This window comes from Arvicola amphibius, chromosome X, assembly GCF_903992535.2.
Source record: "Arvicola amphibius chromosome X, mArvAmp1.2, whole genome shotgun sequence".
Classification (NCBI taxonomy): domain Eukaryota; kingdom Metazoa; phylum Chordata; class Mammalia; order Rodentia; family Cricetidae; genus Arvicola; species Arvicola amphibius.
In genome coordinates this window covers 9,856,118-9,879,534 of record NC_052065.1, presented here as the reverse complement: position 1 = coordinate 9,879,534, position 23,417 = coordinate 9,856,118, and the positions used below count along the sequence as shown (strand labels likewise).

The 23,417-nt window shown below is 43.1% G+C and overlaps 1 protein-coding gene across 1 annotated transcript in view; it reads left to right on the top strand.

Annotated features, from left to right (window-relative positions):
• Bmx (BMX non-receptor tyrosine kinase) overlaps window positions 1-23,417 on the top strand; it is a 65,510-nt gene that overhangs the window by 13,029 nt on the left and 29,064 nt on the right. The window contains exons 4-9 of the mRNA XM_038316558.1: window positions 1,321-1,402; window positions 5,185-5,304; window positions 6,994-7,058; window positions 13,341-13,516; window positions 21,687-21,758; window positions 22,848-22,901. Coding sequence (XP_038172486.1) covers window positions 1,321-1,402; window positions 5,185-5,304; window positions 6,994-7,058; window positions 13,341-13,516; window positions 21,687-21,758; window positions 22,848-22,901 — 569 coding nt within the window. The remainder of the gene's footprint in view (window positions 1-1,320; window positions 1,403-5,184; window positions 5,305-6,993; window positions 7,059-13,340; window positions 13,517-21,686; window positions 21,759-22,847; window positions 22,902-23,417) is intronic.

Sequence of the window (23,417 nt, the reverse complement as noted above, 5' to 3'; positions counted from 1 at the left end):
ACCTTTAATCCCAGCACTCAGGAGGCAGAGGCAGATGGATCTCTGTGAGTTCAAGACCAGCCTGGTCTACAAATTGAGTACCAGGACAGCCAGGGCTACACAGAGAAACCCCTATCTCAAAAAGCCAAAAAGAAAACATGCTACAGAGAATGTCTCTGTGAAGGGGTTTTGAGCTGAATCAGACCTACTACAAAACTATCAACCAGTTGGGGAAAACCAAGAAGGAGGGTGTCCATAAAGGTGACCTCAAACACAGTAGGAACAGAGGCTACCCAAGTAACAAAGGTTTTCCAGCCCTACAGATGTCCTAGCCCACTACTTGCATCTGCATAGCCATAAAGATATATCACAACTCATCTCTAAGTATAGTTGCTCATTTGCTCGATAAAAAGCACACTCATATATATATCATATATAAATAAAAGTAAAAATATTAAAGCAGGATGCTCCCAGCTTCTAGAAGATCTTTCCTAAATGGTGTGTGTTGTTTTCCAGTTGTAAAATAAGCCCCATCTGGAGAGAGCGTTGCTATTGTCAAACTGGGGCACGCACATGTGCTTGTGGTTGCAAGAGGAGGGCATGCAGTGTCTTGTGTGTGGAGGCACCTTATTCCCTTGAGCCCGAATCTCCATCTAATCCTGGGGCCCCAATAATCTTCCTTGCTGTGACCTCCAGAGCAGGGGGCTTACAGGCCTGCACAGGAGCACGCCTTGCTTTTCTTGCTCACTGAGCCATCTCTCCAGTCCCCAAAACAAGTGTCCCATAAACAATAGGGATAAGAAAACACACAGTGTGGACAATCTGAGAGGCTACCCAATATGACAAACTCACTTAACAAGGAGACAGAGTTTTGCTGAATATTAAACTCATAACTGGAAACTGATCAGAATGTGGGGAACATGGCATAGCAAAGTGTAGTATCCTACCCATCCCTGGAAATAGTTTCTAAGGATACAGAGGTTAAAGATGTCCTAGTTGTGAAAGGAATTGCCTACTGATTAGAAAGATGGACCAGAGGACTCCTAAGAAATATGTGATTTACCATTTTATAATACTTCCTGGTCCAGGGCACCCTAAATGAGGCTTTAATGTTCACCACCATTCCGTACTGCATCGCTGTGATTTTCCCCATGTTCTGAAGGTCTGACATAAAAACATATTCAGATAAGCAAGATTTAAAAAAACCTGTTCTTTTTTATATAATTCCAAAGCTAGTATATGAAAAAAGTTTATTTCTGATAATATAAAAATTTAGTGGTACACCAGATTGAACCATGAAACACTTGCATCAAAATTCATTGCTTTTTTTTTCCTTTCCAGATTGTATATAAAGATGGGCTTCTCTACGTCTACGCATCAAACGAAGACAGCCGAAGTCAGTGGTTGAAAGCACTGAAGAAAGGTAAGAAAATGCCATAACGAAGGCTTGAGTTGCTTTCCTGGGATGGCCTGTATTCATCCTTTTGTGTTCTGGGTGTTACAGGCAGGAAGCCTGGGGGTCACCTTCGCTTTCACACTGAGCACAGAGAAAGCTATTGTGAATTCCCTGGCCCTGGCAGTAGGTGGGGCAAGGGGTGGGACCAGGGAGAGGCAGACCAGCCGGGCTTCCCATTCCAGTTTTGTCGCGGTTATATTTTCAATGTTCCTAGACAGCGCCAACAGTACTGAGCACATACCACTGGCCAGCTACTCTGTCGAGAACATGTTGCATCTTCTTGCATAATCCTCTTGACAACTATGGACAGGGCTATTGTTAGTCCTCGTTTTTTCGCACAAGTTTAAAAGGAAACAGACAAATGCCACACACCTTGTTAATGGGAGTCTCAAAATGTAATCGCCTGAGCCCAGCTTTTTAAATCACAACATTGCAAGCTAAGTCTCTATATCTTTGCCTCAAACTGAGGATTTAATGAAGATTTTATTTTTCATTTTTCAGCTACTGTGGGAACATGGGAGAGAATTGTTATTATTTTGGCACCTTGATATTTCCCCCGCAATCTTTTTGTTTTCAAATGGGCCATGTTGTGAGGATAACATGTAAATTAAATCAATGACTCTACTGGTACAGCTTCAGGTTTTAACACTCTAGACAGAGGAAGAGTTTGCTTTTCTTTTTATAATTTATGCTTCTATTTTAGATTATGGCAGTATCTCAGTACACCTCAGATTGCACACACCCAGCTCACATCGATGCAAACACATCCTTTCCCACACGTAGGTCCTCGTTTTCCCTTTATGTGAAAAGACTTAGCAATCTGTTTTGTGGAGTGGTGAAGTGGTCATTAAGGAGAGATGCTTCCCTCATTACCCACCATCATCTCAATGAAGTGAGACGGGTACCTCGGCCAGAGCCAGGCAAACCTGGCTGTCATCTATTTTATGTAACACATCTGGGCTTTCCTGACCTGTAAAATGAGGAGCATATTTCCTTTCTCCTATAGCAATTACATGTATGAGTGACTCTAAAAAACATTAAAATATCCTCTTAAACATCAGCCATTGTGGTTATAATGACACTTCCAGGGGAGCCCTAAGGTTTTCTTCCCAACCAGCCATCTTTGGGTAAACTGCCTAGGACTCAGCTGTCATATAGATACTCCCTATATTCAGCTCTTGTGGAACCCCTGGGTGTCCATTTGTGGGTCCTTCTGGAACTCTATGTGGTGTTCACACTTTGGAGTGACACACATGGTGACTTATGGATGGAAGAGGAGAAGGAAGAGACAAGCAGGAATACATCTTGGTCCTCGTGAAGCTGTTGTGTCTCCATTCCTGGTGCCGCTGTCTGCACAGCAGAAAGCATGTGCCTGTTAGCAGTGCTATGTACTGGAGGAGAAAAGACATCAAGCAACCACTGGAACAGATCTGTTTGTGCTTTCTCTCTCCCAGGGAGTGGGAGGCAGGCAGTCTTGGGATTAGGCAACCATTCGAGGATGTCAAGGACACAGATTCCTTCTAGCTTTCTCTTTTACCATTCTTACAGGTAACTGAAAGGTTCTAAGCTATTTTAGAAGCCCCCTGCTGAAAACTTCCATTCATGCTACATTTCTCAGAAGTAGGGCTCATATCTATCTCTATGTACAATAGACATTGAAAAACAGTTATCTGTGTTTGTTTTTTCCAGTCTCAGTGCTGGAGGATAGACAAGGAGGGTGAGATTGTCATCAAGTTAACACAAACTTACTTGCTGTGGGAAGACTTAGGTTCTCTCACTTAAATATTTCCCCTTACGAACTTTCACCAATTTAAACTATATCAGTCCATTTAACTCTGTAAGAGTCATGATAGCAAGAACAGCAGCCCTCAGGAGTAGTATGTAGACTAACTGATGCATGTGTGGAAAAGTACATAAAGTCACCTACAATTTTTTAATGTCATCATTAAGTATCGGGATTGTTGCAATGTGGATTTTAGGACTTGGTTGGAGGATGAGTTACTCAGGAAACTAAACCCTTTGAGTTGGAAACACATTAAAGAGAAAGAGTGTAGACAGCAAGAAAGCTTGCAATATGCCTGGGGAATTCCAATGGTCATTTGGGCCTAAACTCAGAAATGAACATTTTATAATCAACTCATTCTATAATAATTACCTTTAATGCTCACCAGTAAAGTTGTTCTTGGTTCTGGCATTTTCAGCTAAACTGAACTGAGCTGTATAAAATGAATGCCTACTGAAACCCACTTTTCGCTGAACCATCTGAGGCGATTTATGGATATTATCTTATATATTTATGTATATTACCTTATACCTCTCTAGTGACCCAGTACAAATTATTATTATTCCTTAAGTTGGGTTGATAAAGGAGGACTAGGACTGTCTGGGTTCAAAGTTAGGAATTTTCTAGATGAGCATAAAATCAAGAAGGAAGAGTTGAGGTGACACACAGAACCAGCCCTCCCCATCTAAAGATGCTTCTTGAACTCTTCTCTACTAAATCCTCGGAGGGTTCGGAGCTATATTGCAAAAGATGCTTATTTCTCATAGATACAGTACTGTATTCCAAGATTCTAATTTAATTTGTTTTGATTGACATTGCCTTATTCTCGTGGTTTGTTTTTTGAGTGCTGGAGGTGGAGCCTGGAACTTGGTGCATGCTAGGCAGGAGCTCTACCACCAAAGTGCACCCTTAACTCCTCTTTTCTAATACACACACATCCTAGCTAGGTGTGGTGGCAGAGTCCTGTAGTCCCAGCACTTGGGAGATGGAGGCGGGAGAATCAAGAGTTCAGTGTGAGCTTTGGCTACATGGTGAGACAAGACTAGATTTGTATACATGAGACCTTGTCTCAAAAAAAATAGACAGCTTTCCACCCCCTCAAATGATTTATTCCTTAGACTAAGGATGTCAAAATCATGAAAGACCAAGAAAAGATGAGAAACGATTCCAGGTCAAAGACAACTAAATGAAAGAATAAGTCATTTTAAGAATATTATTGGAACAATTGGAGAAAATCAAATATGATATATATATATATATATATATATATATATATATATATATACAATTTCCAGAATCTGACAATTTGCTTTATAGTTAAGTAATAGCATAAATACCCTTGGTAATAGAAACTGTGTAGGAAAATATTTATGCATAACATTATTCAAGCCATATATGTGCTGTTGACTCTGAATTATTAAGTGAATAATAATGACAAATTTTTAGAACAATAATAATGTGTGTAATGAAGAGAAAGAAGCAGCAAAAAAATATAGTTATCATTGGCAGATCTAAGGAAAGGGCGGAAGGAGGATTTGTTGCACAGTTCTTACTGTACCTTTGAAACCTTTCCGAATGAAAACCCATAGGAAGTCAGAAGTCCTTTTTCCTAAGATCTAGTCCTACCACCCAGCCTACTTCTGCCACCAAAGAACACCAGGCATTGTAAGCCATTCAGGACCTTGACAGACGTGTTTATAAAATCTTAATGGCAAGTTGGCCAGCGTATGCATTTTCCTAACTCTTTCATGCCAGAAGAATACATTATTATGCTGTGGTTTCTATTTATTCTTTGGGTTTATTGACTTCTGAATGAAAGACAACTGCTTTGGTGGTCACTGGGTCTTACCTCACTTGCTGGTAAATGAGACCGTCATTGTACTGCAGTTATAGTATTTACTTGCTGCATTGCATCTCTTGGGCCAACGTCTTCTTATGTCTTGTATCCTTCCTATCTGCCCTTCAGAGATACGGGGCAACCCCCACCTGCTGATCAAGTACCACAGTGGCTTCTTCGTGGACGGGAAGTTCCTGTGCTGCCAGCAGAGTTGCAAAGCAGCCCCAGGATGCACTCTCTGGGAAGCATGTAAGTGAGGCTCCCTGTTGCTCTGGACCTTGGGTGTGTGTTGGGGGGGCCACTAGGTCAAGCCTGCCCAATACTAGATTAGTTTTTCAGAAACAAAATATACCATATTGGTTGACATCATAGTAATACAGCTTTGCGGATGCCATGCTGAAAATGAAGTATAACTTAAGTTATACTTCATCATCATCATCATCATCATCATCATCATCATTTATGACCAGGCCTTGCTAAGCATGCATGCATAGGCAGCCCGTTTATGGTGGTTCTCCACTTGTTCCTATCCTGGGAAGTTCTAGATGCTTGTGTTATTATTGTACAGTTGAATCATTCTCCCTCAATATTAATAGATGCCTTTTTTATTTCATGAGAAATGTTTTTAAAATTGAAACCACAACAAACAAGGAGTGAGAAAAAGAGCATAAACATGGATGGATATGGAGGTGGAGAGAGTCTGGGAGGAGTCGGGGAAGGGGAAAGATTATGAGCAATATGTACCTTATGAAACAATTTAACAAAAAATTAAAAACATGGAACAAGTAATGAGCCATTAATACCCCTGATAATGCTTCTAGTTTAAAGCAAACTCCTCAGAAGTAGAATGTGCTGAGCATACCATGAATCAAACAACTAGCTTTCCCATTTGATAAGAAAATGAGCGGCTGGAGAGGTGACTCAGTGGTTAAGGGCAACAGCTGTTCTTCCAGGGAGGGGCTGGGTTTGATGCCCAGCACCCACACTGTGCTTCACAGCAGCCTGGAGCTCTAGTCCCAACAGATCTGGTGCCCTCTTCTGGCCTGCATGGGCACTGCATGCATGTGGTACACATACATCCAAGCAAAACTTACCCATATATAAAACAAAAAATAAAGGAAAGGGAAGTTTTTGTGTACTTTATTTTGTTTTTAATCAAAGGCAGGCATGGTAGTGTATATTTGCAATCCTGATGCTCAAGAGTCTGAGACAAGAAGATCATAGTTTGAGACTGGCCAGAAGAATACATTATTATGCTGTGGTTTCTATTTATTCTTTGGGTTTATTGACTTCTGAATGAAAGACAAATGTTTTGGTGGACACCGGGTCTTACCCCACTTGCTGGTAAAGTTTAAGACTACTCCTCATCCTGAAACCCTGTTTCAAACATACACACACACACACACACACACACACACACACACACACACACACACGCACGCACGCACGCGCGAAAGAGAGAGAGAGAGAGAGAGAGAGAGAGAGAGAGAGATAGAGGGAGGGAGGGAGGGAGGGAGGGAGGGAGGGAGGGAGGGTTCAGTTCTTTCTTCTTATAAATAACAAAAAAATCATGAAGCAACCCTGATTTTCAAATAAATGGCAAAAAGATACAATTTAAGTACCAGTTTTAATTATCACATATGTCAGCATGACGATGGCTTTCATTGTAAGATTTATTTAAAGTGATTGGCCGCTCTGTACGGGTGTGTTGATTTCTTGAAAACTTGAAGAAATGAGGGGTTTATTGCGGCTAGGATTTCCAGGAACTTGAACTTTCCATCCAGGCATTGCAGTGTGTCAGTTGCTGGTGGTGGAAGAATACCATTTGAATTGACCTAGACACGAATTCAGTTGCTCTGGTTCATTGGTCCTGTGAACTGGTTCATTGTTTTGATTCCCAGTGTCGGGTGTTTTCCTTTATTTGCTTTTACTTTTCAGATGCTGATCTGCACATTGCAATTAGTGAGGAGAAACACAGAGCCCCTACTTTCCCAGAGAGGATAGTAAGTCCACATTTCAATTATTTTCTAAGTTGACATACAAAGTTTGGGAATATTTGTACATATGCATGTTTCTATTTTGTTCTAATTCATCCTCTCTCTTCTCCCATGCTGGTTCCTTTTCACATTCTGCAATATGTCCAATATATTCCATTACCCTCTCATTTTCCCTTTGTTTTCTCCCTCCCCCTTTATCATCCTTGTTCTATTTTTATTTATTTATGTATGTATGTATTTTGTTTTTTTTTCAAGACAGGGTTTCTCTGTGTAGTTATAGAGCCTGTCCTGGAACTAACTCTGTAGACTAGGCTGGCCTCGAACTCACAGAGATCAGCCTACCTCTGCATCCCAAGTGCTGAGATTAAAGGCATGCACAACCACCACCCAGCTGTTTTAGTTTTATGATCTGCACACACACACACACACACACACACACACACACACACTTCTAAATTTAGGCTGTGGTATTGGCTTTTCTGGGTCTGGCTTATTTGACTTAGCATAATGGTTCCCAGTTCCCATCTATTTCCCCTGCAAGTGTCATGATTCTGGTTTTCTTTCCAGCTAAATAAAATTCCATTGTGTATATGGATCACACTTTTTATCTATTCATCTGTTGGTGGGAACCTATGCTTACTCCATTTCCTAGTAATTGTGTAAAGTGTAGCAATAAATGAACAACATCCATGGGTATGAGTTGCCACTCTAATTGGCAGTGGGAACCTGGGAAGTGGGGACCTTAAACTGAGGCAGACTAAAGTCTCGTGCAACCAGCAAATGTACTCACAGCACCAGACAATGTATACTCTGAGGGGTATTCTGACAGTTAAACAAGGTCAAATGAGCAAAGGCCACATGAGTTTAAGCTGTATAGAGTCACAGGGACAACTCCTGCTTGGAAATGTCTTTGAAGAACAAAAGTAAGACGTTGGGTAATCTGAAATAAACCCACTTCTACTTCTTACACCTGGGAGGGGCACAAAAGCACATGCCAAGAACAACCCTCGTTTTAGGAAGCAGAGGTTCCAAGACTCCTGCCTCATTTCCTTGGCGTTATCACCGAAGCTCTCAGAAATTTCCTCACACCGCTCCATTCAGGGACCACATTTCAACAGGTGTGCAATTAATCTCTGTGCTAAGTCAATAGTCTGAAAAACGTTTTGCAAACAGGATATAGTTAACAAGCCGACAGTTGCCAGATTCAAGACTGGAAAATGTGGACTTCATACAAACTTCTTAGCAGAGAGAGAAAAAACTATGAGCTATCACTTATATCTATAGCTACTATTAAATAATGTGTTCAAACATAAAGCCATTCTACTATTTCATTATTTATTGACTACTATGTCTTTTCCTAGCCTGTAAACCCGTAAGTAGCCACCAAAATTGCGTGTGAAACAAATCTTGACGATGACATCTCTTAAAACAGACGGTGTTTCTTTTCTTGCAAACATGGACAAAGCTACCTTGTGAAAGTATCCTGGTGATGGAATGCGAGTCTATGGAACACAGCATTAAACAACACAATTCATTCCCTCCGTTATTCTCCCCGACCATTTAATGCAACTTCACTGCCTCCAAATGCATTCTTTGACAGACTTCATAGTTTACCAGTCATTGTCATATGATAAAAATCTCCCCAATTACTGGTCACTAGAACAGCCTCCAAAGAAAACTGGGCATAGTGGCACATGCCTTTAATCCCAGTGCTCAGGAGGCAGAAGGAGGAGAATCTTTGTGAGTTCAAAGGCAGCCTGGTCTGCATAACGAGTTTCAGGATGGCTAGAGCTACATAGTGAGACTCTGACTTGAAAAACAAAATCAACAATAGAAAAGCATCCAGCATATGCCTCCATCTGTTGCTATAGCTACCGTATTCTAAGTTACAACTTCTTACTTTTACCTTGCTCTGGTCTGTATTTACCAGCAGCCTGCTTTGGAGCAGGGATCATGGAACCTCTGAGCCTTCTGACCCTTTCAGGCTTAAGCCAAGTAGCGACGACAATGAAAAAGAAATATTCTTGCATGGCTCTACTATTATGATTCGGTAGTGAAGCCAGCCGCATGAGTTTCCCCCAATTTCTCTATCTTATGAAAGAATTGTGTCAATCTTCTGCTGAGAGGGCAGATCGAAATCGAATTTTATGACTGGAAAGATGTCTTGGTACGCGGTCCTTACATTTGTCATCCCCAAGCCTTATATTGGGGTATTCCATCTATTTTAGACAGAGTCCCTTCGAGATGGTTTCTTTTTAAAAATTCATTATTAATTAAATATTTTTAAAATGCCAATCCAAATTCCCACTCCCTCTCCTTCTCCCATTCCCTCTATACATCCTCCCACCCCACCTAAGACAAGGCAAGGCACCTTGCCCTGTGAAAAGTTCAAGCCCCCCCCACTATATCCAGGCCGAGCAAGGTATCCATCCAAAGAGAATAGGATCCCAAAAATCCAGTTCATGCAGTAGAGACAAATCCCAGTGCCACTGCCAGTGGCCCCTCAGTATGCCCCAGCCATACAACTGTCAACCACATTCAGAGGGACTAGTCTGGTCCTATGCTTGTTCCCTCCCAATCCCATTGGAGTTGGTGAGCTCCCATTAGCTCTGGTAAACTGTTTCAGTGGATGAGCCCTTCATGGTCTTGACCTCTTTGCTCATATTCTCATTCCGTCTACTCTTCAACTGGACCTTGGGAGCTCAGTCCAGTGCTCTGATGTGGGTCTCTGCCTCTGTTTCATCTGTTGTGGGGATGAAGGTTCTATGGTGATATTTAAGACAGTCATCAGTCTGACTACAGGGCAAGGCCAGTTCGGGCACCCTGTCCTCTATTGCTTGGGGTCTTAGCTGGAGTCATCCTTGTGGATTCCTGGGAATTTTTCTAGAGCCAGGTTTCTTGCTAGCCCCATAATGGCTCCCTCAATCAAGATATCTCTTTCCTTGCTCTCATATCTGCCCTTCATCCAACTTGACTATCCCACTCCTTCAAGTTCTCCTCAACCCTTCCCTTTTCCCTTTCTTTTCCCCTTCTCCCCTTCCTTCTAACCCCCGCCACCATGCTTCCAATTTTGTCAGGAGAGTTCAAGATGGTTTCTAGACAACTGTTCCCCGGGAGTGGAGCCTTTCTATAGGAAAACAAACAAAATTAGACAGCCCTGGATCATTAAAATATATGCAATTTGCCTCCCCCCTTCTTCTGTTGATAGCCACAGCCTTCCACCTTAGGATTCCCATGCAGGTGGCAGCCTCTTCACATGCTAGGAGGTATTTTAAGTGGCCTCTGGGTTCCCTAGGACATTATCTTAAATAGGTCTTTCAGGTCTATGGCGTAGTTTAAGTTCTGATTATTTTTCTCCTTCTGAGAAAAAACCTATACCATTTTCCTGAACCAATACAACTGACAAAAATAACTCTTTTTTTTTAAAAAAAAAATTCTGTTGGTAGCATTGCCCAATTTCATGTCCATACAGAACTTCAAAATGTAACATTATTTGTTTTTTAAAAAAGATATTTGCTGACATAATTTATACTTAAAGGTCAGGATGAGATCTTGCAGGGCGAGAGTGGGCCATAAGGCTGAAGACTGGTGCTTTTGTAAGAAGAGGGGACACAGAAGCTAGACACGTAGATGAGATGGCAGTATAAAGACCTATGCAGACGCTGGAGTTATAATACCCAAGCCAAGGAACATCTGTTACCACCAAAACCTCGACAGCTAAGCTCTGCCTCTCCTAGAACCTTCGGAGAGAGTATGGCCAGGATGGAGCTTTGAATTGGGACTTCTGACCTCTAGAACTGCAAAAGAATAATTCCATAACCTTAGCCCCACCAAACACGTAGCACTCATACCTAGGAACTAGGTAGGACTGTTTGGGCTTTTACTTTGTATTCAGAAACATTGCTGTTTGGGCTTGGGTACTTGCTGCAGGCCTGCTGCTTGAAACTCCTAAGTCTTTGGCTGGAGTGGAAGCTAAGTAGTAGAGCAAATTAGGAACTAGAAACCATCAAATGTTACCTCTTGCAAGGGAGTTTTATGGAAAATGTGTGGAAAATCAACAAACAACTCAATGGCCCAAGGGTTCCAAGTCCTTTTATATAGTGTATTCATTCTATTGACCATTCCGTACATATGTCAACATGTTTTGATTAGATCTACCCTCTACTCCCTCCTGGACCCCCAACGGCACATCCTCTCCACAGTTTCATGTCCTCTTCTTCTTCTTTTTTTTTTTTATAACACACACAGCTCAATTCGTGCAGCCCATATACTCGTGAGTGTGGGAGTCACGCACTGGAGTATGCTCCACCTACCAGGGCCACACTCCTGAGGAAAACTGACTGTCTTTCAGTAGCCGTCAACTGCCAACAGCTCCTCTGCTAGGGGTGAGGCCTTGTGAGCCCCTCCTCCATGCCGGAATATTGACCACCTTGTCTTGGGTGGGTCCTCTGCAGGCAGCCCCAGCTGCTGGGGAGTTCCCGACTGCCACAGCCATAGCATGTCCGGAAGACATGGCTTGGCAGCGGTCCTCCCCAGCCCCTCTGGTTCTTTCTGCACTCTACAATCTTCATGGAGTCCAAGGCTGGTTTTGAGTATAAGCTGCTCAAATTAACCAAAGATCAAACAGAGTATCATGAAAGGAATAGGAATATCCTCCTCTACATCCTCCTCTCCCTCTCCTCCCTCTCCCCTGCCTGTGCGTGCGTGTGTGTGTGTGTGTGTGTGTGTGTGTGTGTGTGTGTGTGTGTGTGTGTGTTTGACCGCAGTACTCAAGTAGAGAGTTTATTTCTGAATTGTGTGTGGGGTGGGGGAAAAACAGCCATTTTGTGATTCCGCTCAGATTGCATTTGAGGAATTTTATAATGTGTTTATCTTTGGAGAGAACCCATCTTTGAATTTATCAGCAATGGGATCCTTCATAACAATGAGTTCTAGGATAGTACATCTTCAACTCCAAGTAAATTTTATCCCTGAAACAAAGAAGAGGAAAATAGAATGCGAGATAAAGAAAGCAAATTTAGAGTTCATACACACAAAATGGATTTTTAATGACATATAATGTACACTAAGAAAAGCACACAAATATGCTCAGCTTGTAAATTTCCAGAATCTGAACCAATCTGCATAAAACACATTCAGATTAAGAAAGGGAACATCAGGAAATGCCAGGGGTACTCAGGTTTCATTTCAGTTAGTGCATCAGCCAAGAGCAATTGCTAGCCAGATATTCAACCTCATTGATCGTTCGCTTGATTTACACACACGCGCACACACACACATGCAGAGAGAGAGAGAGAGAGAGAGAGAGAGAGAGAGAGAGAGAGAGAGAGAGAGAGAGAGAGATTGCACAGTCACTTGCCTGTCTTTTTTTGGTTCAGTTTATGGAAGTCTTAATTTGTAAATAGTGGTTACACTTTATTATCATTGCTTATAGAACTCTATCACGTGATTATACTACTGAACTATTCTCTTATTGTTGCTCTAACAGATTACCACCAATTCAGTGGCTTAAGGCATTATGGTTTATTGAGTTATTGTCTCATAGTTCTGAAGCTCAACAGCCTGAAATATGTCTCGTCAGTTGTTTCTTCTGGAGGCTTTATTGGGGAGGGTCCTTGCCTAGCTTCTGAAGGCCACCATTTTCAATGGTTTCCTTCCTTCATCTTCAGCACCGGTGTGTGTGTTTGGGGGGCGGGGGGCAGCGGCTTCTCTGCTTTACCCCTGCTCGCACGCTCACAGGCTCTAGCTAATCCCTGACACTTCTGATTATAGCAGGCCCATCTCTGTCTCCCAGAATAATCTCCCCATCTCCAGCACCTTGACTCAGTCACAATCAGCAGTCCCTTTCACCATGGAAAATAGTCACAGATCCTGTGAGTCAGGACATGACCATCTGGGGAATCAGTTCTCAGCCCACTGCAGCAACAATATATTTACTATTTTATCAACTTGATAAGTATTTTGGCAGTTTCTGATTTTATCAAATCCTGACGATTCTACTGTGATCATTATTTTGCCCATCTTTGGTTTTCACTGCTGGGTATATAGCATATAACTGCTGGGCTATCGGCTATAGACACCCAGCCTTACAACGTTCCGCAAATGAGTTTCCAGCCAGCGAAAGCATGCGTTAATAGTTGTTTTGCATCCTTGTCGATGCTTAGCATTGTTTCCATCCCTCTCCCCTTTCTTTTCTTCCATCCTTCCTCTTTTGTGTAGGAACTGATATATTTTGTTCATGGATCTGCACCTCCTTTTGAGCTAAAAAAAATCTCTTGTCCTCCAAAGCTGAAGATTCCTCGGGCAGTTCCTGTTCTCAAAATGGATGCGTCATCCTCAAGTGCCACTCCGGCCCAACATGACAGCCACTCAAAGAAAAGTTATGGCTCCCAGGCAACCCTCAACATACGCTATATTCCAAGGGAAGACTGCCCTGACTGGTGGCAAGTAAGAAAACTGAAAAGGTAAAGTTAAGCCTTTACGTTAACTGCTCAGAGTATAGAATAGACATTGCCTCACATTCTGGGACCACAGCCTCAAAGCTGGCAGCACAGGGCTTAGCTTTACTAGGGTGGTCTATCTTCAAAAATATTCAGTACTTTAGCTGGAAGAGTGGAAGCTGAGGTCTGGAGAGATGGCTCAGGGGTTAAGAGCACTGGCTGCTCTTCCAGAGGCCCTGAGTTCTTAGCAACCATGTGGTGGCTCACAACCATCTATGGTGGGTTCAGATGCCTTCTTCTGGCATAATGTTGTACATGCTGATAGAGTTCTATAAATAAATAAATCTTAAAAGTAGGGGGGAAGCAAGCGGCCCCTCTGGAGAGGAAAATATAGATTTCAATTTTCCTATCTAATGCTCCTTGTCATTTTAGTCCTTGATGATAAGTTTTGAATCCCTGGTTATTCTGTTTCCACTGATGTAATAAGCCAATCAAATTGAATTAATAAATCTAGGTTTAATGAACAGAGTAAAGCACTCCTGAATGACCCTCAGGAGAACGAGAGAGGTATCTTGTGACAAATATGGCGACCAGGTCTTATATAGCCTCTAGGTGTGGTCTTGAGCAGCCCTAAGGAGAGACTAACTTTTGGCAGGCTTTTTCAGGGGTGGAGTTTGAGGAGAGCAGCTCCAGGGGAGGGGCCACTGCTTGATGTATTGAGGGTGGGATTTGGGCAGCTCTCAAGGTGCTGAGGGCAGGGTCTGGGGCTCCAAGCTGGAAATTCTAAACATCCCAGACTTTTGGGGTATATAATGATGCTGGTAGGGCTTCCACCTAAGTACTTCCCCTTCTTGCTTCTACTTTCCCCCAAATAACTAGACAATGATCTTATGGTTTAAGTAAAAATGGTGCTGTTCACCAAGGAGGTGCAGTGGCAGAAACAAGTCCCTGAGTGGCAGCAGTAGGCAATGGGCCATGAGACCACAGTGGGCCACAAAGGCAGCAGGGAACCATGCAGGGAGCCATGTGGTGGGTAAGAGACCTCAGCGGGGCAGCCAATCCCACTAGGAACTGCAGCCCTGGAGGGTGAGAGACAGATGGATAGACATCCCATGTGAAGAAAATGGGTATTTATTAAGTGGGTTAAGGAGGGGTAAGGGAAAATGGAAGAAGGGGAGATGGGGGAGGAAGGGGGAGAAGTTACTGCAGCAGCTATCTCTTTAAGACACAGACAGAAAGAGAGGGGTCAGCTATAGGCAGGAAGGAAGATCTGCCTGCCTCCGTGGTGGACAGGGAAGGGAATAGGTGGGGCTTGTCCCTTAAAGGGACAGGACAGACCATTACATTCCCATCCCTCTTTTATAATAAAAAGGTGGGAGGTTAGGCACAACAGGTTAAAGGAATTGGGGCCACGGATTCTCAAGACTGCTTCTGGCTTATTTGTGGACACCGTCTTGGGGCGGAACCTGAGAAAGCTGAGTGCTGGTCACATTCTGTCATAGTTGGTCTCTTTTCTCCTGTCCGGTGTTTGTGGTATAAAAATGTCTGGTGTCTCTTACACCCATTTAAGGTAGTGGCAGAACAGAGGACAAAGTTAAGTTTAGAAAAAAAAATATTTAGGACCAGGGAATTGAGAGGGGTGTATCTGACCTGTTTAAGGTGGATCCTTCAATTCAGCTCCATGGAACTCACAAGAATTCTTGGGTTTATGAAAACATACGTTTTAAACAGTAGCATATTTATATCAGAATGAAAATATTTTTAAGACTATGAAAGACAGCATGAGAGAGAAATTTGATAGCTTGTATTTGTCCTCATATCTTTATAACTTGTAGGTACACACCTTAATAACTTGTATTTGTGTTTTATTGAAATTTGTCTGGTGAAGTTGTCCTTTTAAACTGAAAAACCTCTCAGTTGTCAAACTGCATCAGAGATCTTTGAAAAGGATAAAATTTTACTTGAGGAGTTATTGATTAAAAAATGACAGAGAACTTACTTGTTTGGCACCTAGAGCTACTCCTCAGGGTCTTCCATGGTCGCTGAGGGTCATATTTGCCTTTTGCTCTTTATCACAGGGCTTGCCAGACTCCAGAAGATTCTTTGGGCTAAGAAATCTGTAGGAAGACAAGCCTACCTTGACCTGAGCAGATAGGCTGTCGATTCCAGAGATCCTGTCCACTGTCTGGTGATCTTTAGTTTAGATGAAAGGCAGTTTTTCCCAGTGGTCAGTGTTTGGTAGTTGAAGTGAGTTGCAGATGGACGTTGTTTTGTGCCCATTTGTCTTCTGTCTTCTTTGGAGGAAATAGTTTGCTGCTGCTAGGAGCCAACTGTCTCTTTTTGTTATGAAAAGTCTTTTAATAATTAAATATCTAAATGTCATATTCCCCAGATTTCTGATTTGAGGGCTGTTTACTGGGTATAGATGAGTTATAACTACAGTATAGAATCTGCCTGGAGAGCTGGGTCTGAGTTTGACTGTACTGGCTCTCAACTTAACAGAAAAAGCAGGGTTGGATTAAAAGACTTAAAAGTACATACCAATTTAAAACATGAGACTTATTGCTTTGTAGTCTGGAATGAGATACAATGAACAGACAATTATAACATTTAACAGTAAACATAGGTGCATTTAAGTTGCATGTATGTACATGCACACACACACAGAGTGAACAGGAATTGGGCAAAGTGGGTGTGCTCTTGGTGGGCACTACCAAAGGCATGCCACTGCACAAAACACATGTAACAGAGTCAACACCAGGCAACCAGGCAGGGAATACCTCAGTGAAGATGGTGGGACTTAGCCACCTGACCTCAGTTAAGATGGCGGTAAGATCACCCGATGTCAGTCAAAATGGTGGTGGTAAGGTCACCTATGTAACAGAGTTAATACTGAGGAACCAGGCAGGGAATACCTCAGTAAAGATGGTGGGACTTAGTCACCTGACCTGGCTCTCAGTTAAGATGGTGGTGAAGTCACCTGACCTCAGTTAAAATGGTGGTAAGGTCACCTGACCTCAGTCAAAATGGCAGCAGCCACATGTTGTATGAAAGAGAGACCTAGAAGTGTGATCCACTCTGTTGCTGAGCTGCCAGGCTACAAGCTGCAGCAAGGAATAAAAGACTGAAATTGAAAACAGCTGCCTCATGGATCCGACCAAACTTGTTGGCAGCAGTAGCGATGGTAGAGACAGTGTGAGGAAAAATGGAGCTGTTGAGACACTGGAAGAATGAGGGTTTATACCATAGCTGAAAGTATGAAAACCTGTGAAAACAGTGAACAAACACAGCAGGGCCTATAGAAGGACATCTCTCTACAGGCGGGGTGGTAAAGCCTGACTGACTCCATTCCAGGCAACAAGGAAGCCAGAGAGGCAGGAGGCTGCTCTGAATGGTCTCTCATAGTGGGAACAACTGATGAGAGGTCCAAAGAAAAGAAAAGAAAAAGAAAGAAGAAAGAAAAATTCGAGTGCCCCTGGGCCCCTGGGCACCTAGCTGAATGCATCGCACAGTGTGTGCAGTGCTAGCATGGGAAGACTGACCCTAGGTCATCTGATCATGTTTTATAGCTATGGAATGCAGCAAAGGGCTCAACCACAGCCATGAAGGCTGTGTTTGGGGGCTGGAAGGGGAGAACTCACCACTGAAGTTGCTAGTGTGCATAGAGGTCAGTGTTCAGGCAGATGGAACATGTGGTTAATGTGGAAAAAAAATACACGGTTCTGGATCCTGACCCTAGGAGAGGGACAGGAGAGCCTTCTGCATCTCAGGTGACACCAATGTAATAGTTTAAATAAAATGCTGCAGGTTCCCCAAGGGGTACAGTGGCAGAAATGCTGCAGGTCCCCAAGTGGTGGTAGTGGGCAGTGGGCCATGAGACCATATCACAGGTCCCTTAGTGGTTGAAGGCAGCAGGCAGCAGATCCTGAGAACATGCTGCAGGTTCCAGAGTGGTGGCAGGCAGTGGGCATGAGACCATGGTGGGCCCCGAAGGCAGCTAGGTCCCAGGCAGGGAGCCCCTGAGTGGCCAGCAGTTCCTAGGCATGGATCTGCATGGTTGGTGAGAGACTGAGATAGGTAGGCACACCATGCAGAGGAAGTAGGTATTTATTTAGTGGGTTATGGAGGGGTAAGGGAAACGGGGAGAAGGGGAGATGGGGGAAGAGAGCAGAAAGACAGAGAGAGAGATACAGAGAGAGAGACAGAGACAGAGATACAAAGAGATACAGAGAGAGATAGAGAGAGAGAGAGACAGAGACAGAGACAGAGGGGGGGCAGGGAGAGGAGAGGAGCCACGCAGCAGCTACCTCTTTGGGAGAGAGACCCAGAGGGAGGAGTCGGACTATAGGTAGGAAGGAAGATCTGGTGGACAGGGGAGGGAATGGGTGGGGTTTGTCTCTCAAAGGGACAGGACAGACCATTACAAGTGCTAAACACAGAATCTGTAAAATGCCTCTCTTATACAAAAGCGTGAGTTTCAGGTGGGCTTACTTAGTCCTTTCAAGTTTTCAACCCAATGATGCTATCCAAACTCGGAACTGAAAGAACATTGAAGGCAATAATATATAAACTGATAAAAAGTGAATGTATCTTTGGGGTCTGTGCCACACTTGATACTCAATAACTGAATGGCAATAGGATCATGCAGGAAGAGACAGTGTTATCCCTTCTGTTGTAAACCTGTGGGAGAGGTAACTTGGCGGACCAAGGGGCCACATGGCAGGTGAGAGCCCACAACAAGTGAGGGACAGACTCACCATGCAGGCAGAGCAGAGCTTACGTGGGAGTTTTATTAAGATAAAGAGAGTGGAGAGAGGGAAGAGTAGAAGAGTGAAAGATTAATACAGAGAAAAAGAAGAGAAAGAGGAAGATGAAAGAACCAGACTGCCTCTTCAGAAGAGCAGCAGAAAAAGAGAGCAGAAATGGGTGGAGCTTGTCTTTTTGTTTTTTGTTTTGTTTTTTTTTTGTTTGTTTGTTTGTTTTTTGCTTGTTTGGTTGGTTGGTTGGTTTTGTTTTGTTTTTCGAGACAGGGTTTCTCCATGTAACAGTCCTAACTGTCTTGGAACTAGTTCTTGTAGACCAGGCTGGCCTTGAACTCACAGAGCATCACCTTGAACTCACCTGCATCTGCCTCCCAAGTGCTGGGCAGAGCGTGTCTCTTAAAGGGACCTTTTGCACCTGCATACAGACAATGTAGTGAGGTAGCAGCCATAGGCCCCTGGGCTGACCAGGGCACCGCCAGGGTGCATCCTGCCAGGTGACAGGGGCCAGCATAATTCCTGGATCCTAATAACCTTCCTTCTTTGCTGCCTCAGACTTCAGCTCCCACCACATTGTTCACTGTCTGTCTTTCTGACAGATGTCAGCTTCCCTGCAGAGTGCTACTGATGTCTGTCTCTACGCAGAGTAAATGCAGAGCATCTCTCTGACTCGTCGTTTATCTCCTCTTGTGCTCGTATTCCTTGACTCTTCTCACACTCATTATTTTTACTTAAAGCAAGTGCCTCACTGTACCAATGATACAGCCACAGGGTCATGTGGAACCTGAAAGAACGTAAGTACTATTCCACTGGATTTAAATGTCTTTAAATATCGTCGCGGTCCTTTTCACTCTTGGATGTAACTAGTTTCCAAGTGCAGTGTCTATACCTGATTACTGAGGAAAGGGCTGCATTTGTTCGACTGCTGCCCAGTGCTCTTAGAGATCTGGACTGGCAAGATGCTCAGTGCCTGAGCATTTGAGTTCCGTCAGGTCACCTCTGATGCTCCGAGTTCAATCCCAGGTCTCACAAGTTGGTTCTCTCTCTCTTTCTATCTCTCTCTCTCTCTCTCTCTCTCTCTCTCTCTCTCTCTCTCTCTCTCTCTCTCACACACACACACACACACACACACACACACACACCAATAAAAGCAAAGGAAATGGCTAAATAGCTTTGCCTTTTTCAACGAGAGTTTCTTACAGAGGGGGAAGGCAAAAGGCTCTTCTTGGGGCAATGCTGGTTGAGCAGGTGGGGAGGAAGCATTTTAGAATTTGAGGGCATTTAGACTTCTCTAGACATTTCCTGAAACAAAGCCAGAGGACTGTTTCCTAGCCAAAGCACTTTGTCCCTGTGAACTGTAGTTTAGAAAAAGAGGTAGGTTGTGAAGGCAAACAGGAAATGGGTTCTAAATTCCCAGACAAAGCAACCCTTGGATTTTAGGAGGCGGTAGACCCTTCTTCATGCTCTTAACACCCAGAACGAATGAGATAAAATAATGGGTGCCAAAGGACTATGCAAATCTTGCTGCTCCATCTGTCTCCAGATGAATCACAAGTTCAAGACTTTCAGCTCTAATCAACAGAGAGGAAAATAACAGTCTTAAACATACGTAAAGGACAGAATGCTCGTGTAGGTGCAAGACAAGCAGCGCAAGCCAAGCCGGGTGGTCTCCTGCTCCAGGTTTCCTGCTGTGTGGGGCCCTTAAGATCATCATTAGCAGTTCTCCTTTGTTCTGAAAGGAGCAAAATGTCAAAGTCAAATAGTGAAGACCTATCTCAAACAAATCACGCTGTCACTTAACATTCGCTAATCGTACATTTATAAATGCACTGTCAACACAAAAGAAATCACAACTGTCACGGGACAGACAAATTTGTTTTGGAACCGTATATGAGTGCCAATGGCCCAGGAACACAAATTGAAGTCACTCCAAATTCAATGTTCTAATGACACAGCAATTTTCTTGGGGGTTTTGTTGTGTTGTTCATTTGTTTGTTTTGCTATGTTGTTGTTTCTTTGAGACAGGGTTTCTCTGTGTAACAGCCATGACTGTTCTGGAACTTGCTCTGTAGACCAGGCTGGCCTCGAACTCACAGAGATCCACCTGCCTCTGCCTCCCAAGATCTGGAATTAAAGGTGTGCAACACTACACCTGACTCATGAGGTTCTTTTTAGGCACAGAACAAAAAATATCATAAAGCAAAATGCTTTTCAAATGCATAGGTGGAAGCATCAGAGATGGGGGAAATATAATAAAGGGGAGTGCCTCTGTTACAAGCCTCAGATGTTACTATTAATCCCACCAGTGGAGAATAAGACCACTACCACAGTTGAAAGCCAAATTTGAAGCAAACTTTAATTAAATACTGGTCAGGTTGATGGACTCTCTGGCCAGGTCCATCTCTCAGTTCCCAGAAAATGGCCACGACTCACACCTTGTAAAGCCTTAAAAAGCCAGCTCCACAAGGCCACTGTATTTCCCATCAGTTCCAATCAGGGGCGAGCATATAGCCTGACGTATTTCCTGCCTACTCCTTTCCTCCCTTCCCCCGCTTCCACCTACATCCAATCAGGAGCAAGCATACATTCTGATGTATTTATGCCCACATACCTCCCTCCCTCCTGTGATCAAGCACATCCATTGCAGGTGTATGTGGGTCAAAGAAGGTTGTTTAGGGGAGAGAAAACATAAATAGCCTCCAGCATTTAACTTTGGTTCTCACATTACCTAATGACAATTTGGCTCTAAGGGTCGTGGAAGCTAGTAGTTATTAGGTCTCAAAGAAATCCCATGAACAAATGGCTGAGGTGCCTATTAGCACATCAAAGCAGACAGCAGCTGCTGCCTAGTCTCCCAATATCACTCAGTACCTGTGGCTCCTCCCAACCCTTCTCATCCTGGTCCCCATCCCAAATCTCTCCCTTCCAACGAGAAGCTTCTACTTCCCTTCCCTTCATCCAGCTTCTCTTTCTTACTTAATGCAGCCAGCAGTCACTTTTGGGTACACCTCTCTTGGGTGGACACTCATCTCTTGCTCTTCTTCCCCCTCTCTTGTCTCATGGTCTGGTTTCGTCTGCCGGCCATGCTCAGCCCAGACTCTTCCCTCTGCCTGCTTTCTCCCTTATAGCTACAGTGAAAATCTTCTCCAGACTTCAGGAGTGGTCGTGTCCTTCTTATTTTATTTCAGTTTTACAGTGATCGGTTAAGTAAATACATTGCAAAAGGTTTGCCTGTCAGTCACAAGGATGTTTGGTCATACACACCTGAGATAGCTAAATCAAAATTAGGTGCTGGGCCTGCAGTATCTCAACCTCTCCGCAATTACCGATGTTCTGATCTGTTAACTAGCCTTTGCAGCAGGGTCAGTGGAAGAGCTGGCTGCTTTCCAGGGACTTCCCCATTTACCATATTAAGCACCTCTCTTTGTTTGCAGTGAGGAAGATGCTGCCAGCAGTCACCAAGAGGAAAGAAATATTGTATATCACAACACCTCAAAGATGTCCTGGTAAATCCAGTCTAGATACTACTTTATCCTCAAATTTTACTTCTGTTTACAGGAAAACGAAGCAAATTTGAAATAAGTATGCAATGAGGCTTTATATGCAAAGTAAATATAATCCAAAAAAAAGTCCATGTAGTTTGCCTCTGACTTTGTAGGTGGGTCTCATTGAGGGATTGTTGGTTCCAGTTGCCCTCATACTGATTGTTCCTACTGATCACTCATTATGTACTCTGGTACTATGGTACACTGGCTCAGGCATCTCTAACAAGAGAAAAAGCAATGCAGAATAAATGATTCTTCCCTAAGAATAGCTCCATGCACATCGCTAACATTTAAAAATATTATTCCATTTTCTTTTTTATTTTTATGTGTATGAGGGTTTTGGCTGCATGTAAGTGCATCTTATTTGTGTAGTGTCTACAAAGGTCAGACGAGGACATTGGATCCCTTAGAATTGGAGTTATAAGGAGCTGTGAGCTACCACGTGGGTGCTGAAAACTGAACCAAAGCTTCTGTAAGGGGTTGGAGAGATGGCTCAGTGGTTAAGAGCATTGACTGCTCTTCCAGAGGTCCTGAGTTCAATTCCCAGCAACCACATGGTGGCTCAAAACCACCTGTAATAAGATCTGGTGCCAACTTCTGTCTGCAGGGACACATGCAGGCAGAACATTGTATACATAATAAATAAATTTTTAAAAAAGAAACTAGGTTTCCAAAGCCTCTGTAAGAGTAGGAAGTGCTCTTAATCTCTGAGCCATCTCTCCAGGCATAGCACCAACTTTTTCAGACTTTATACGGTAGACATCTTGGAAGGATTCTTCATGTGAAAGAATCTAAATACCCTGAGTTCCTAGACGCCACTTTTGTTAAAGAGCCCTTCTCTTACTGCACTAGGCATTGACTCAGTTTGTGAATGACTTGCCTTTCCATTTTGCTGATACGTTTCCCAAGTGCAGAGAGGACGCTTAGCAGAAAATTTTGTATATGTGGATAAAATAGTAAGAGTTTTGCTATTTCTGCACCAGGAGCTTGGATTGTTTCTTGGTTGACTTGTCTGTTTGACATTCATGTTGTTTCTGGACTCTTCTTAAGGGGATTCCCAGAGTCAAGTTCATCTGAAGAAGAGGACAATCTGGATGATTATGAGTGAGTGTTGAAAGTCTTCTACGTTCTTCTAAAAGTAGAATTAGAAGTTTCTGCTCAGACTTTCACAGCAGGCTGTATTAACATGGGTAAATTCATGTGAGGCTCTGAGCCATTTGTGTTACAGAAAGATGAGAATAATATAGCGTATTGTATTTTGCATACACTGAGCATGTGATAAATCCAATGAATACATATGCAGCAGATTTAGGTGGTCCAGACTAGGGAAAATACCTTTTTTATTGATAATTGATAACCAAGTTCATTGCCACTTGCTGTTTAGAAAAATGTTTTCATTCCATAGATAAAGAATATAATGTTTCTGCTCATTCTTTCCTTGAAGGAGCCCTCTAATCCAGGGACCATTGAGGCATTTGTATGATGCACTGAACTACTCAATGGGCAGCATTTGTGTTTAGAGTCCTATTCACGAAGCGGCCTTATTATTTCACATCCAAGTTGAGATTCCTGACAGACAGACAAATTCCAGTAGACATATGGCATAAATTGATCTGGGAA